This window comes from Leptonychotes weddellii, chromosome 1, assembly GCF_054177405.1.
Source record: "Leptonychotes weddellii isolate Sample4059 chromosome 1, ASM5417740v2, whole genome shotgun sequence".
Taxonomy (NCBI): Eukaryota; Metazoa; Chordata; class Mammalia; order Carnivora; family Phocidae; genus Leptonychotes; species Leptonychotes weddellii.
This window is the reverse complement of record NC_138369.1, coordinates 92,773,226-92,788,122: the sequence shown is the minus strand read 5'-3', so window position 1 is coordinate 92,788,122 and position 14,897 is coordinate 92,773,226. Positions and strand designations below refer to the sequence as shown.

General features: G+C 38.4%; 1 protein-coding gene across 26 annotated transcripts in view; it reads right to left on the bottom strand.

Moving 5' to 3' along the window:
• The window catches only part of LOC102743902 (muscleblind-like protein 1), a 203,414-nt gene that overhangs the window by 135,139 nt on the left and 53,378 nt on the right, over nt 1–14,897 (bottom strand). For 14 of the 26 annotated variants that reach the window (XM_081827899.1, XM_081827888.1, XM_081827930.1 and 11 more), the window contains exon 2: nt 11,246–12,232. The exons of 10 other annotated variants lie outside the window; for them this stretch is intronic. In XM_081827899.1, the coding sequence (XP_081684025.1) occupies nt 11,246–11,419 (174 nt within the window). In that variant the 5' untranslated portion in view covers nt 11,420–12,232. Of the gene's footprint in view, nt 1–11,245; nt 12,233–12,441; nt 13,417–14,897 lie in introns of those variants that run through there. 2 more of the 26 variants (XM_081827892.1, XM_081827969.1) reach the window with 2 other exon arrangements.

The following is a 14,897-nucleotide window of genomic DNA, read 5'->3' as shown; positions in this document are numbered from 1 at the left end:
GGCAGGGAGTCTGCTTCTCCCTCTGACCCTCCTCCCTCTCATGCTCTCTGTATCTCATTCTCTCTGTCTCAAATAAATAAATAAAATCTTAAAAAAAAAAAAAAGAACAGAAGTGTTAAAAGAATGTTTTATTATTCTACGATCATTCTAACTTTCATTGTACTTCTCAGAAGCTCAAAGGCTTTTAGTAACCTCTGGTCTATCAACACCCAAAAAGGCAGGGGCCCTGTGAGTCATTCACCCTTGCAGCAGCATTGCCCATCATGATGTCTGGTACATAGCAGGCTATAAATGATGAAAGCTGGGGTGGGAAGGGGGATGGTGATGGATTGTTTTCCTTTGGTTGATATGCAGAAATGGCAAAAACTTAGGTCTGCAATTTCTTTTAATTCCTAAAGTTTCCATATAAAAACATGTTTCTGGTGAAAATCTCTCCTCCAGCATTATTCATCCTTAGTGCAAAATACAGAAGCCAAGAGTACCTAAGAAAGATTTTTTTAAGTAATAAATTTGCATTTTTCACTAAGCATACTTAACCCACCGTATGTATGTTACATGTTAGGCTATTATACGTTAATTATAGTTTAAAGGCTTTGCAGGAGCTCCCTAAATAGAGCCCACCTATGCAAAAACGTTCAAGGTAGATGACTCTTCTTCAGCGTAGGTCATGACTCATTACTTCATGTGGAGTGTAAATCAACCTGTGGGTTTTTTGGGGTTTTTTTTTAATATATTGGATTTTCTTATGTGGACATTTGTTTTCAATTTATTACTCTGCTGTGATTAATGGAAGGCAATGTCTGGCAGTAAAAGTTCGTAAGAGAAAAAAAAAGTTCAATAAATAAAATCAGGATGATAATCTTTTCTCGTGGCTAGATTTAGATTTCATTAGTTTCCACTTAACCATGAAGAGATATGAGATAATGTGAAGAAAGACAGTTCATTCAGAACACAGATCGTTCTTAACAGGATTCTTTATATAAATAATGAATTCTTTAGTTATTTCTTTCTTCATGGTTCATTTCTTGGTTGCCTCCCTTAAAAGAGAATTGTTTTACGAAAAGCAATGTCATCTACCAAAGAGGAACCTTATTTGGGGCATGATAAATTTGGCTATGTTTCTCTCAAAACAACCCCCCCTTCTTTTTTTTTTTTTTAATTTGACCCATTTGGTAAGCTAACACTCTTTAGTTTTAAAAGCTTCCTGGGACTGGGAGATGTAACGAGACTTATTTTCAGTCTATGAACGGTTTTAGAATATTAGATGAGCAAAGATATCTGAAAGCAAATTATCGTCTGAATGCAGTAACATGGAAAAGAATGAATTACAGATGTAATTTATCCGTCACAAGCAGATCCTAAACACTGATTATGTCCGTACTTGTGCAGAAAATTGAAAATGACAGAAAAGCTCCCCAGCTTTTCTAACTTTAATTTCCCATGTTTTACTTTGCTTAATTTACTGTCAACTATCAATAGCAGATGCTTCTTGCCTATTTGAGAATGGCCTGGACATAAGTATAAGTGATTCTGAAATCCTGAAGCCTTACATACCAAGTCTGAATTTTACGCAAGAGGCCTGGAGTCATATGGGGTCTTAAGGAAACAGAGTGCTGTTGGATTCTCATTAAATAGTAAGTCTCAACCTAACATTAACAGAAATTAAAATATAAATATGGTTGAATAAGTGGAGACAACTTCAGAAGAATCCTTTTGGGCTTAAAAAATATGACCTGGGGTCAAAATAAAGGTGGTTCCCAACCGACCAATGATGATCCAGGAAAAGCCACCCTACTTTGGTGGCCCATGGCTATGGGAACTCTCTTAGTGAGGATTCCCTCTAGTTCTCTTTCCACTTGTGGTCTGAGAGTTAGTAGTTGTGAGAGGGAATGGAGAAGGAAAAGGAAAGATAAACCACCAGAGACATTTGTCCCCCTTCCTTCCCTAAGTGCCTTTTCCACAGACCCTCCAATTGCTGTGGAGAAGCTCCCCCTCTAAACTCCATCACCACCACCCCTAACATACTGGTGGTCTCCCTGTTAGCAATTAGCCCCCCCAAGGACTTCGTTTTTTCATAGCTGTTTTCCCAAACTTTGACACAGGAAGTGTTTAAGTTATACTCCTTGAATTGGGGCCTACCCATCCCCTAGACCTGCTATATGCCTTTCTTCTCATATCTGGGTCTTTATTGCTGATCTTTTCACTATATCTTGTGATAAGATAGCCAGAACACAAAAAATAATATATATATATATTTTTTTTTAGTTTTGATATTTTCACTATCCACCTATGCTACTAGTAATTATAAAGCAACAGTATCAAAACAACAGCTACGCTTTTGAAAATTTCAGGAGTGAAAGGGAACAGAAAGAAACTGGTCACTAACATTAAGTTCCACAGTGGACCAGACTCAGGGTCAACAAGCTGTGCATCTGAAAAGAAAGCAGGTTGAGGTTTTGGGGTGGGGGAGGGAGGTCACTTGGAAGACACTGACAAAGAAGTCTTCCCACCCTGAGTGAGCTTTGGACTACAGTCCGTCATCCCACACCATCTTTAGTCCCTCCTGATTCTGAGCCTCTGGGAAACAGGAGCGGCCCAAACAGGAAGATGCGGAACCTCTTGAGAACCGCCTTGCCGAAAGCATCTCAGGAGTCTGCAAGAAACCACCTCTCCTGCACTAGGCCCAGATGAATTTCTGGAGTGCTACACTGAACCTTGAAATGCACCATTCCCATAGAAACAGTTTGACAAAAGCAGTTAAGGTCTATGACTAATAGTACTTCAGATGTATGATGAGATGGCACTCACAATGCTTCTGTGGGGCCTCCTGGGTTTCATTAATAACCATATTTTCCCAGGTAGTATTTGTACTGGACTAGAAGTCGAGCATCCTATGAGTTACTTGACTTCCCAGGGTTGGCCCGATGACTTAACCACATTGCTTCTGTGGGAAAATGCTTTCTAAGCAATTAAAACTCAGAATATGGCTATTTTTTTTTAAAACATTGGGGGGTGGTTACATAGCTTCTATGGTGACTGTTTATTGAAAATGAAGAATTTAAAAACATTTTCCTCTACAACCATACATTTAGGGCATAGAATCTTTAAAAGTTGGTGGCACCCGCTATCTTGCTACTATCTTGTATTCGCTTCCTGATTCATTTCTTGACTTAAAATATAATCACCTTTGAGTATTCACTGTTTTAAGCTATCTGCTGTAAATCTGCCTTAGACATTAATTTTTATTCTTAAGCACTCCCTTGTTGAACCCTTAGAATGTAGATATGTAAATTAAGAAGCAAAGTTTTAGAGGAATGTGGTTACAAATGCAGGCTGCAAAATCAGGTGACCAGGCTTGGAGTTCACATGTTACCGGCTGAGTGGCCTTGTGCGTATCACCTAACTTCTCTGCACTTCAGCGTGGCCATCTGTGAAGTGGGAGGAATATCAGGAATGCTCTCAAAGAGTTTTTGTGAGGGCTAAATACTATGAAAAAATTAAAAGCACTGAAAATACTGACCCGCATACTGGAATTTTTCAATAAATAGTAACTCATTTTATTTCATAGAGAGGAAATAAAAATAAATTTGTGGAAGAAGCAGAAACAGATATCAGAGTAACTACAGATTCTTTTGATGAATAAAGTCACTTGAGACCTGTTCTTATGACATGCATTCCTGTTACAGTTCAGTTATAATTATATAACCATATATAAGTATGTACTGGCAAAGGAAAAATAAAAAATGAAGAAATTTTCTTTTTCATATACCTAAAAAGCAATCCATTTGTGATATGCCAGGTTTTATTGACTAAATATATCATGATTTAGTTGTCTAAATGTCTCTGGTTATCCAGGACAGGAGACCGATAATATGTTGGCCAAGAGAAGAAGACAGAAGTTTCTCTTCAGAGGTGGTCTCCCCTCAGCAACCCCCATACTTAGGTATTTTTCAGGGAGAGTTATTTGATTCTGAATTTTTTCTTGAAAAAAAAAAATTCTCTCTTTCATCCCCGTGACTGCCCTCCTGAACATCCATTCTCCCCTTCTACCTTATCCATCCAGAGGCCCAATTTTAATCAGGACAACAGTTAAAAGACTATAGTTCCCACAAATGTGCAAAGGGGAAAAAAAGAGAGAGAGAGAGAGAGAGAAAGGCAAACCAGGAAACAGACTCTTAACTACAGAGAACAAACTGATGGTTATCTGAGGGAAGGTGTGTAGGGAGATGGGGGAAATAGTGAAGGAAAATAAGAGTAAGTACACTTATGGTGATGAGCACTGAGTAATGTAGAGAATTGCTGAATTGCTATATGATACACCTGAAACTAATATAACACTGTATGTTAACTATACTGGAATTAAATTAAAGACTTAATAATAATATTTTTAAAAAGACTGTAGTTCCCAGCTATGCTTACTGCCAAAATCAGCCAATGAGAGGCCAGGATAAATCACTGGGCGAAGCTCGGAGGATCATAGGGCAAGGAAGCCTAAGTAGGCTAGGTTGTGGTCTCTTTTGCCCTTGCCCCTTCCTGCTTCCTGGAATGAATATATGATGGTTGGGGCTGCACTGGACATCTTGAGATTTTTAAATAATCCTCAGGTTGGAAGCCGTGTGCTCCTCAGGACTAAGGGTGAAGACACCCAAGTTCTAGGGACTGCGGCATCATCATACAGGCCTGGACAACTGACTAGCATATCAACCCTTAATCTGTTTATGCCACATGCTGGGGAGGGAAAGGTGTCTCTATTACTCAATGCTGGACACAATTCCTTAAAGACAAAATGTCTAAGTAATTTCAGCATAACTTCAGAGAGAAATATAAAGAAGGACTAGAACCAACAGTTCTGAAGCTAGGAACTGCTAGCAAGCTGGAAAGAACCCAGAGGTAACACAAGAAGAATAAAAGTCAGAGATTGCCAAGGCCCAAAGGTGGCCAGGAGACACCCATTCAATCAAATTGTAATATATGAGGGATCATAACTATCGGTATTTTCAAAGCACAAGTCCTTACAATATAGAAAGTGTTATCTCTAACAACAAATCAAACTTTACCTCAAAGTGAAAGTCTTTCAAAAATGTGCCAAAAGATGATAGATAATGCTGTAGGTGAGGTGTATTTGATGTTATTTGCATGAGAAATAGATAAAAACTGTGTAGTTGTTTATTATAAATGACTACTAGAAGAAGATCTCCTCATCAGAATGACTCGTTTATAGTGAAATTCACAAAGAAATCACTATTCTAAAAAAAAAAGAAAGAAAAAGAAAGAAATCACTATTCTAATAATCGATTATACTTCAAACACTTAAGTAATTCTAATGAGCCTTTCCAGTTGCTTTTACTGAAGTTTCTGCTTATTAATAACTATTAGTGCTAAATCGAACACTATCTGGTTAATCCACTTCCCACTGACTGTCATAATTTTTGGCCTGTTAACACAGAAAATTGCTCCCTTATCTAAAAGCATGGAATGTGTTTTTGCTAAAGTTAAAAAAAAAAAAAAAAAAAAAAAAACTCAGAATTTCCTCAATAGTATCTCTTTGTAAGAAAATAAGCAGCTTTGTCTAAGACTGTGGGAAGGCAGAGACATTGCCCAGCATGAAAGGTAACAGATTAGTGATGTTGACAGCTGAAATCCTCTACTTATCCTCGGCAAGGAAAATGACAGGAGAGCTTCCCAAACGAGGTCCCTAGGTACCTGTGCTGGAACTGAAAAACATTCAATTTCTCACCTCTCGCGTGAACTGGGAGTATGTCACACACATCCTGGATAGAAGATTTGTCCCACCCTGCAAGGACTCTGTCAAGTAAGTAAAAGCCTTCTACCTGGAATTATTTTGAGGCTATTTGTAGACTCAGAATTCTGCATTAGTTCAGAAGTCTGAATTACAATTAAAGGTTGAACTCAACTCTAAATGCCACATTGCTTTAGGTTTAAACTGTTTGTCACACACAGGAACTGAAGGGAGGTTTAACGAGAAAAAGAAAAATAGATGCAGTGAACCAAAATCTTAGGAAAGGAAACAAAAAAACTAGTTCCAGAATTAAAGCCTTAGGTAGCATGATTCAAAACATGACTTGAAATCTGTCCAAGTTTTAAAATCTTAACTCATTTAAAAACTATTTTTCTAAAAAAAAATTCTCATTCGAAGAATATAAATAGGTAACTGAATAAAACCGTTAAGTCCTGGGGCCCTGGGTGGCTGGGGTCGGTTAGGCATCTGTCTTGGGCTCAGGTCATCATGATCCCGCAGTCTGGGATTGGGCTGCATCTGGGGCTCCCTGCTCAGCGGGGAGTCTACTTCTCCCTTTCCCTCTATCCCCTCCCCCCCTGCACCCCCGCTCGTGCTCGCTCACTCTCTCGGTCTCTCAAATAAATAAATAAAATCTTAAAACAAAAACAAAAACCTGTAAGTACTACCAAAGCCGCTGCAGCCATTGAGAATTTATTAAAGAAAAGATCTTATCAGAGTTGACGGCATCATAGCGCATTCACAGAGGATTCTTGACAAAGTTGGGGAGATTCTGTTTAGGAAATACAATTTGAACTTTTACATGATACACACTGTTGCACAAGTTATGCCTTCTAGTTAGTTCATCTCCTAAGTTATTAGGGGAGAACAAGATAGTCCTATGTCAACCTGTCACCGAGGGACACACTGAATGTGCACCTCTAGGGTGACATGTATACCTACTCGTCCAAGTTGTAATATCACACAGGAGATGCCATCAGCAAAGCAATAACAACAACAAAACTCTTGGTAAAAGTTATTCCGATTAGGAGCCTTTGAGATCAAAGTTTCAAAAGTAGACGTTTAGTGTGAAATTTGCAAGTAATCATTTTGGAAGGATTACCAGTTAAACTGGTTTAAAAGACAGGATGAAAAGACTAGGCCAGGAACTTAGAAAGAGCAGTAACAACACAAGCGATTGGAAATACACTGTGCTAACACCGGAGGACGTCCTACAACTTAACTATAAAAACCTTCGGGACCACTTTATCATGTCCAGTTATGCCACCCTGCTCCTGTGTAACAAGCTAGAGACTTGATTTTCCTTACTGGCTTTAAGTTTTCTAGTTGCTCATTTACCTGGATGCTTACACATTTGTATGTCTTCTAATAGCTGAATCCATTTATTCTGCTAGGTCTTCAGAAGCACCTTAAATGTGTTCACTCAGGGCCCTTGATTCCTTGACACTTTGCAGTGGGATCTGATCTCGGATGTGTCTGTGACAAATCTGATTGGCTGGGCTATAAATACACACAAACGTGTAGAATAGTGAAATGAACACTCAATTATCTAAAACAACACTGCCTAATTTGATAAGAAGACAAGTGAGTAAAGTTTTCAGAGGTAAAAGAATTTTGCTAGATTTTTGGAAAATAGATAGTAAATATGAAGGTTATATATATCTCCCTTCCTCCTGCACCTGAGAAATGAATGGATATTTGAAAAAGAAAAATTCAATAAGCAGTAGTCTTTTTGTGTTGTGCATAGGCTGAAAGCATACTTTTTTGATAGTATAAATAACTTGATGTCACAATAAAATATTCTGTAGGCTTCCTTTATTTTTTATTTTTTTTACGTTTTTTTCAGGTATGGGGTTGTTTTTTTTTTAATTTTATTTATTTATTTGAGAGAGAGTGTGAGTGAGTGAGTGAGAGTGAGTATGAGCAGGGGGAAGGCAAAGGGAGAAGCAGACTCCCCGCTGAGCAGGGAGCCCGATGCGGGGCTCCATCCCAGGACCCTGGGATCATGACCTGAGCAGAAGGCAGATGCTTAACTGACTGAGCCACCCAGGCGTCCCTGTAGGCTTCCTTTAAACAACTACCTAAATTTTAGTTGACTGATTATTACTGAAGAAAATAGGTAACTTGTCAATTAACTGTTATTTGAATCATTTCTTAAATATAGTATTCTAATGGCAGCTTGCTGTGTTGACATTTTTCCTTCAGCTTTTTTTCCCCCCCTTTGGTATCCCTTTCACAAACCATAAGGAAAAAAAAAAATCCTCTCCAGCCTAAAACAATCTACCTTTTCAAATGTTCACCGTTTCTGAAGTAACTCAAATCTATGGTGTGTAAGCGATCTAATTCTCAATTTGAGTATATTCTTAGACTGTTGTCAATTGAGACTGCAAGTACAAAAGCAAAATTAAGTGAGAACAATAAAGTGTTTAAAATAGTGTTTAATTTCTAAACTAACACACATTATTACAACTTTTGCTCTCTCTTCCTGTTACCATTCTATTTCCAACATACTTAATATATACACATATTCCTAATTATCATGTACTCCCATTTCACTTAGCAACACATCTACTAAGATACAGAACTCTGTGTTTTCACGCAGTAAATATAATCTAAGTTAGTTATTTAAACTTTGAAATCACTGATATGCAACTAAAATGCCATCAGCTAATCTTCTTCCTGTTACCTTCAGCAATATGCCAATTGGTTTCTTTTACGTAAATACTGTCTTGAACTGTTTGACTTCGGTTTTTAATGAAACGAATTCTCCTCTTCTAAGTAGAAGTCTGCTATGAACGTAAGTCACCTGGGAGCCTGGCCAAAGTCTGCAACAGCACAGCTGAAGGGTACAGCCATTTCACAGGGTCCTCTCACAGAGTATTTGGTTTGCTTTCCTAACTTGCTAAAAATAGTAGATTACACAGGCTACCTCCATCTCATGGCTCAAGAACTCACAAAAGGCTGGACTATGGATTGTAGGAATACATACAACACACTTAACTAAAGAAGTCAGGATATTACAAGTTTTCCAAATTCCTTCCGTTTACTCTCTGAAACAATACAAATGATCTAGTGGTTATTGGCATGGAAACCTCATAATGCTCCCAAATTTCAGAACTTCAAGCATGAGTCACAGAGTTACCTTAACTGTTAAAATATGTTTTTGATCTATTTTAGTCACAACATTGAATACAGGAAGACAACTACCTAAAAGGCAGTAATCTAAATACTGTATTAAAAATCACACAATGTGTTAGTTATAAATATGTATCTAAGAGAGGTGGTTTTTGAAACATTAATACTTAATTACATATTCCAAATATGTTACATGAATTCTTAATTTGGTTATTTCACTAACATTTTAGGAGCTATTGTTCTGGGTATGAACCTCCACCACAAACAAATTTTGTGTTTGTTTTTTTTTCCTCTCATTCAAATCAAAATATTTACCAAGTTTCAGACACCATAAATTAAATTTCAGTTTCTCTTCAAAAGACAAAGAATAAGGACAAGTTTGCATTGATTAGCTGCGATACTGAGTTCATTTCATAAGTAAATTTAAATCTTGAAATTACTCATTATTAAAAAAAAGTCCCTGATGTGGCAGTTCAATCTTGTTACCCACACAGCATGTCATTAAGCAATGCTCCTGTTTTACTCAAAGGGAGACTGTTCTGTGTCCACAAGTGAACAGCCACTAAAAAAATATTTTGAGATGGAAAAATAGCAACTGAATTTTAACATTTCACAATGTTTCCAAATGCTGTGGAGGCAGGTCTTCTGTGAAACCACTCAATGTCACAGCCAGTTTAATGTCCTTCATTTTGTAGCTACGAGTGCGCCATCAACTGTCTGTAGGATTAAAAATTGGATTTACTAGTAATTGGGTCAAAACAGGGTTACTTATGGACACAGCTGGCTACTGAGAAGTGTAATTAGCCATTTGCCCCCTCACTTTATGGGTCCCCATCTCTAATCACACCTAAATTCAGTCAGCAGGAATTTAGGAATACACATTCACAAAGGTACAACCACTGTGCCCTTCCTTCACCGAAGCCTTTCAAAAGAAAGTAAGAGAAAGGCCCAATGGTAATTTATAACTTTTGGCTTATTGATCTTTATGACTATGACCTTAAGAATAATCTAACACTATAAGATATCTTTGTTGTTATGAACACCTCCCTTGATATGCTACTCTGAAGATAATATCCTGAGTCTTTGGTGAAAACTTTAGCAAAGTAGGCAGCCCAAGCTGAGCCAAGAAGCAATTAACTGAAATAGTCAACTCATACATTAACTCATAACACATCAGGGTGAGTTATGAGTTAACATATGAGTTGACTGTATTAGTTAATTGCACCCCATGTTATTAAATAAAGCATTTTTATTATAACAGCACTTTTTTTTTCTTTTGCAAAAGACAAGATGGATCTATGAAACTTTTTACTTCTCTATAGATGTAGAAATGATAGTGACCCCCCCCCCACGGGTTCAAAGAATGAATTCCACTGGCACATTAGTATTCAAAAGCAATTCAATTAAACCGAATAAGTGAAAGTACCCAGGAATCTTCACATTTCTAGTCTTGACCTTGCATGTCAGAATAAAGACACATATGCTATCTTTTTAAAAGGCGCATTTTCAAACTTGATACCTGAAACACGAACCAATGACATTTTTGAATGTCAAGATATACTAAAACGGATCTTTCAGTATTATGGTGCCCAACAAAAGCTAACTTTTAACACTCCTAGCTGAGACTGTTACAAATTTCAAAATAATCAGGATCCAACAAAATAACCTAAGTTATTTCACATTAAAAGTTTAGGAGCTAAAAAAAAAAAAAAAAATCCAAGTAACAGTACTTAAAAGTTTCTACTTATTTATAAAACTCAACATTCAACAAAGTTTATTCCTCAGATAGGGTACTGGAGCAGCAAGAGAACCTTACTTCTCTATCTTCCACAAAATGCCTTGTTTCTGGCCTTAAAAGAATACGCTTATACAATAAAAAGAAAACCCATAATGTCAAAATGTTAATATAAAAAGTCTAGTCAAGTTTAGCTGCCTAGAAATCTGTTCTTTTACAAGCAACGGTACGGCACCTTTACAAACAAGGAAAAACGTTATCATCTTCATTCAGCTATTGCCATGGCCTTGAATAATCTGTGTATATGCTAACACACCTATGTATGTACATTTACTATTCCTATAGACATTGACATTGCTATTACTAAGTAAAAAGTATGCTGATACTCTCTGTTTTAGAAAAAAAAACTGATGAAGTTATTCATAACAAAGTTTGGCCAGACATGGTTCTATTGCTTCTCAATAAAAGTCCCCCACCCCCAAAAACATCAGTAAGAACACATCGTATAACTAAACTATTAACAAAGCAATCCATAATTCCAAACTCAATGGACTAAATGTCCATATCCCCTCTATTCAATTATTGCATATCCTTAAAATAATATAATATTTACTCACTTTCAATGAATCAAAGCAGGCGATTACTCGTCCATTTTCAACTTGGCAGCTTTTCGAAGGATGTGCAAATTTACATTCCGTGTCTGGCCGTGAGCAAGTCCCCCTTTGGAACTCTCTACATACTTCCAGTGTTAGCCATTTTGTGTCCCGAATTGGTGTGACACTAACAGCCATGTTTAGATTTTACAGGTAGTTAAATTTTTCAGTGAAACCAACAAACCCAACCCCCCCCACACAAAAAAAAAACAGCAAAAAAAAAAAAAAAGCTGAACTGATAAAACTGTAAAATGATGATGAAAGTGTCCCCTCCAAAATACTTTTTTCCCCACTCCCTGCTTTAAAAGTACATGGAAAATTGTGTTGTCAATATCAAGGAAAAGATCTCCCGCTAGAAATTCACAGCATGAAACTGTTAATTCAAAGAGGTTTTGGTTTTTAGAGAAATACTAGAATCGTAAGTAGATGAATGTTTAAAAGTAGGGCCTCGAATCAGCCTTGTGCTCTCAGTAACCCCTTCCCAGTGCCAATTTGGAGCCCAAAATGCAAGCATGAAAACGTGGCAGACCCTTTGACACCGAATTTCCAAGCTGCTTTCAGCAAAGTTGTCTGAAAGGGAATCTCCTCACAGCTGAATTTGCAATGGAGTTTGGTGGTGCAATCGGTATTGATTAGTTTGGCATAGACAGATGCAGCAGTTTAGAGCAAATCGAGAAAATGATTTTTTTTTTCCTCCTTGATTTCCTGGCAGAAGAGATCTTACTTTTTCAGCAAACTTTTCTTTTAAAACTAAAGCAGCCTAGGGCAATGCCAGATACTTAGAGCTTTTGTCCTGATTATAAGTAGAAATGGGGGTGTCTGGGCTAGAGGTGGAGGGTGGATGTGCTGTCGTCACAGTCTAGCTGGCAGCAAGCAAGGCAAAAGCAGAGACTGCTCTAGAAGCGGGTCCAAGCAGCAGAGACGTCAGGAAAGGCACTTCTTAGTACCAACCTGTAGAAAAAAGAGATAGGTTAAGATTTACTAAGTAGCACTTCACTGATGTCCTACAGTATCACAACCTTGCCATGTGCTACCAGACTAAGTAATATTCAAGTCAGCTTCTCTCCTTCTCTGTCTCTGTCTCTCGCTTGTTCTCTCTCTCTCTCTCTCTCTCTCTCTCACACACACACACACACACACACACACACACAAATACTTACAGTGAGGCATATTGCAGCCAGCCATCGTAGATTTATTAAAAAAAGGGGCCGTTTCCCCTTGTGAAGCAATGCATGATAGAGAGATAACCAATCACAGATAGTGTTGCAGCAATATTCTGGGCAGAAAGCCAATAGTGTGGGTTGTCTTATGAAAGGTCGCGCCTGTCAGACGTTCATTACTATGCTATAAGCACAGAAAATGTCCATCAGATGTGACTTATTCCACTGCAAGAGGACGAGCATGTGGGTTTTGAATTTACCCAACATGCAGTTAGTGGACTAAACCATGTTAGTTTCAAAACAGCTTCTAAGACAAGTCCAAGCACTTGAAGATCATTACCGGGGAATAAAAAGCAAGGTTTAAAAATTGCAGCTGACTTCCAAGCTGCTTTTCCCTCTGGCTCTGTGCAGGGACAGGCACTGAACAGCCTGCTCCCTCTGTCCTGACACGTGAATAAAAAAGGAAAGGGGTGTTTACAAATGGTACATTCTCCTGACCTATCCAATTCACTTCCTTCTAAAGCCCAAGTCCTGCCCCTCCACTGAAAGCAGCTCTCATACTGTAAAACTATTCCATTCAGCCGGCAGACACTTTGTCAATATATCACAGGCAGGCGAGATGCGAACAAAAGCATCCTTTATTTGAACATTTTTTAAGCAGAAGCTGAGGTCATGTGGGGAAAATAAGGAGTGCAGTGTTGTCAGTGTGTCTGGCAAATCTGAAGTCAACCTCAAGGGGGAAAGTGATTCCATCGCAGAAACATTAAATATTAAGTGAGCGATTGGATTTGGGCAGCGTGATGCACTTCGGAGGTACGAACGAAGCCGGAGGTTGGGGGCTGGGGGATCCCCTGTTGCCTGATGATCTATTAACTCCGCACTACTAAGAGACTGCTCCTTACAGGAGGGCATGTTTGCCTCTCACAACTAACTGTCTCTTTCAATCGGGATGGAAAAACTTTCAGAAAATGCTCAGTAGTTACAGAAACAAAAGTACACAGTTGTGTTTTTTTTCTTTTGAATGTTACCAACAAAGGAAACAAGGCTTTAATAACTCCAAAAGTTTTGCACTCCAAAAAAGCATTGGCACAATATAATAGTGTTTGATCACACTTACTTCTTCGAAGGCCAAATATGGCCAATTGGCATATGGTACATGTGGAACCATAATTTGGAAACTGGAATACAGGATATGAATATGTAAAAATAGAACCCAAACAGATCTATCTATAGATATCTAGCAGAATTCTTAAAAATTTCTTTAAGGATTAATACTGTCATTCTTTTTTTTTTTTTTAAAGATTTTATTTATTTATTTGAGAGAGAGAAAGCACTAGAGAGAGAATGAGTAGGGGGCAGATGGAGAGGGAGAAGCAGGCTCCCCACTGAGCAGGGAGCCTGACACAGGGCTCGATCCCAGGACCCTGGGATCATGACCTGAGCTGAAGGCAGACACTTAAACCAACTGAGCCACCCAGGTGCCCGAATACTGTCATTCTTAATACTAATTAAAAACAAAACAAACAAACAAAAAATTAGCAGATACCAGGTTTGGGAAACACTGTAGTAAGACTACAACTTTTGAGAAAGGTTAAAAAGAACCAACTCAAGAAATATTTTTGTTTTCAAAACACTTTCTGGTCCTAACTCCTGATTATATAAAAACAAAGGCAAGTCAGTCATAAACTCTAAGATTCATCCACCTTCCTGACTGCTCTACACTCAGGATTTCTCAACTACTCCAGGCCTTTAGCATGTACCCATCTGTGTCCAACAACCTCTTCTGTCCTTCTTGCTAAAATCTTCAAGTGCCTCACCTGCAACAATTCACCTCTTTTGGAAGCCAGCTGAGATGTCACTTCCTCCAAGAAACTCCCAAGATGTGACTTTCTCCATCTCCATCCACCCATTTATTAATGAGGTCTTTTCTGAATTATCTTTGCACCCCAGTACGGTCTGTTACTCACTTCTACGTATGACCCACTAAATTATATGTCAGAATCAATGTCACTCGTCCCAGAACCCCAGTGCTCAGCACAGTGATGGAAAATATACGGAGCTCCATAACTTTGGTAAATTAAATGATCGATTACTACATCTGGACTGGAATTACCTCTAGGGCACAGAAATACAAAAACACACATACGAACACACTCATATAAACACACGCATAAACACCACACATGAACCACACAAACACACGCTCAAACACATACACACACACATACACCCATCACTTCCTCTATAAATTACTATATTCCTGGATCACGCAGGCCCTCCCGCAGCCTAGGAATCCTCCTCCAGCCCTGGACAGCTCCCTCGGACATTCCCCATAGCAGCTTTTCTAAAACTTCAACACTTTCCAGCCCCTCCTCCCTCCTCCATATTCCTCCCACTCACAGCCTATGATGATCTTCCAGGTCACAGATATCTCATAGTCAGAAGAGTAGCCCTCA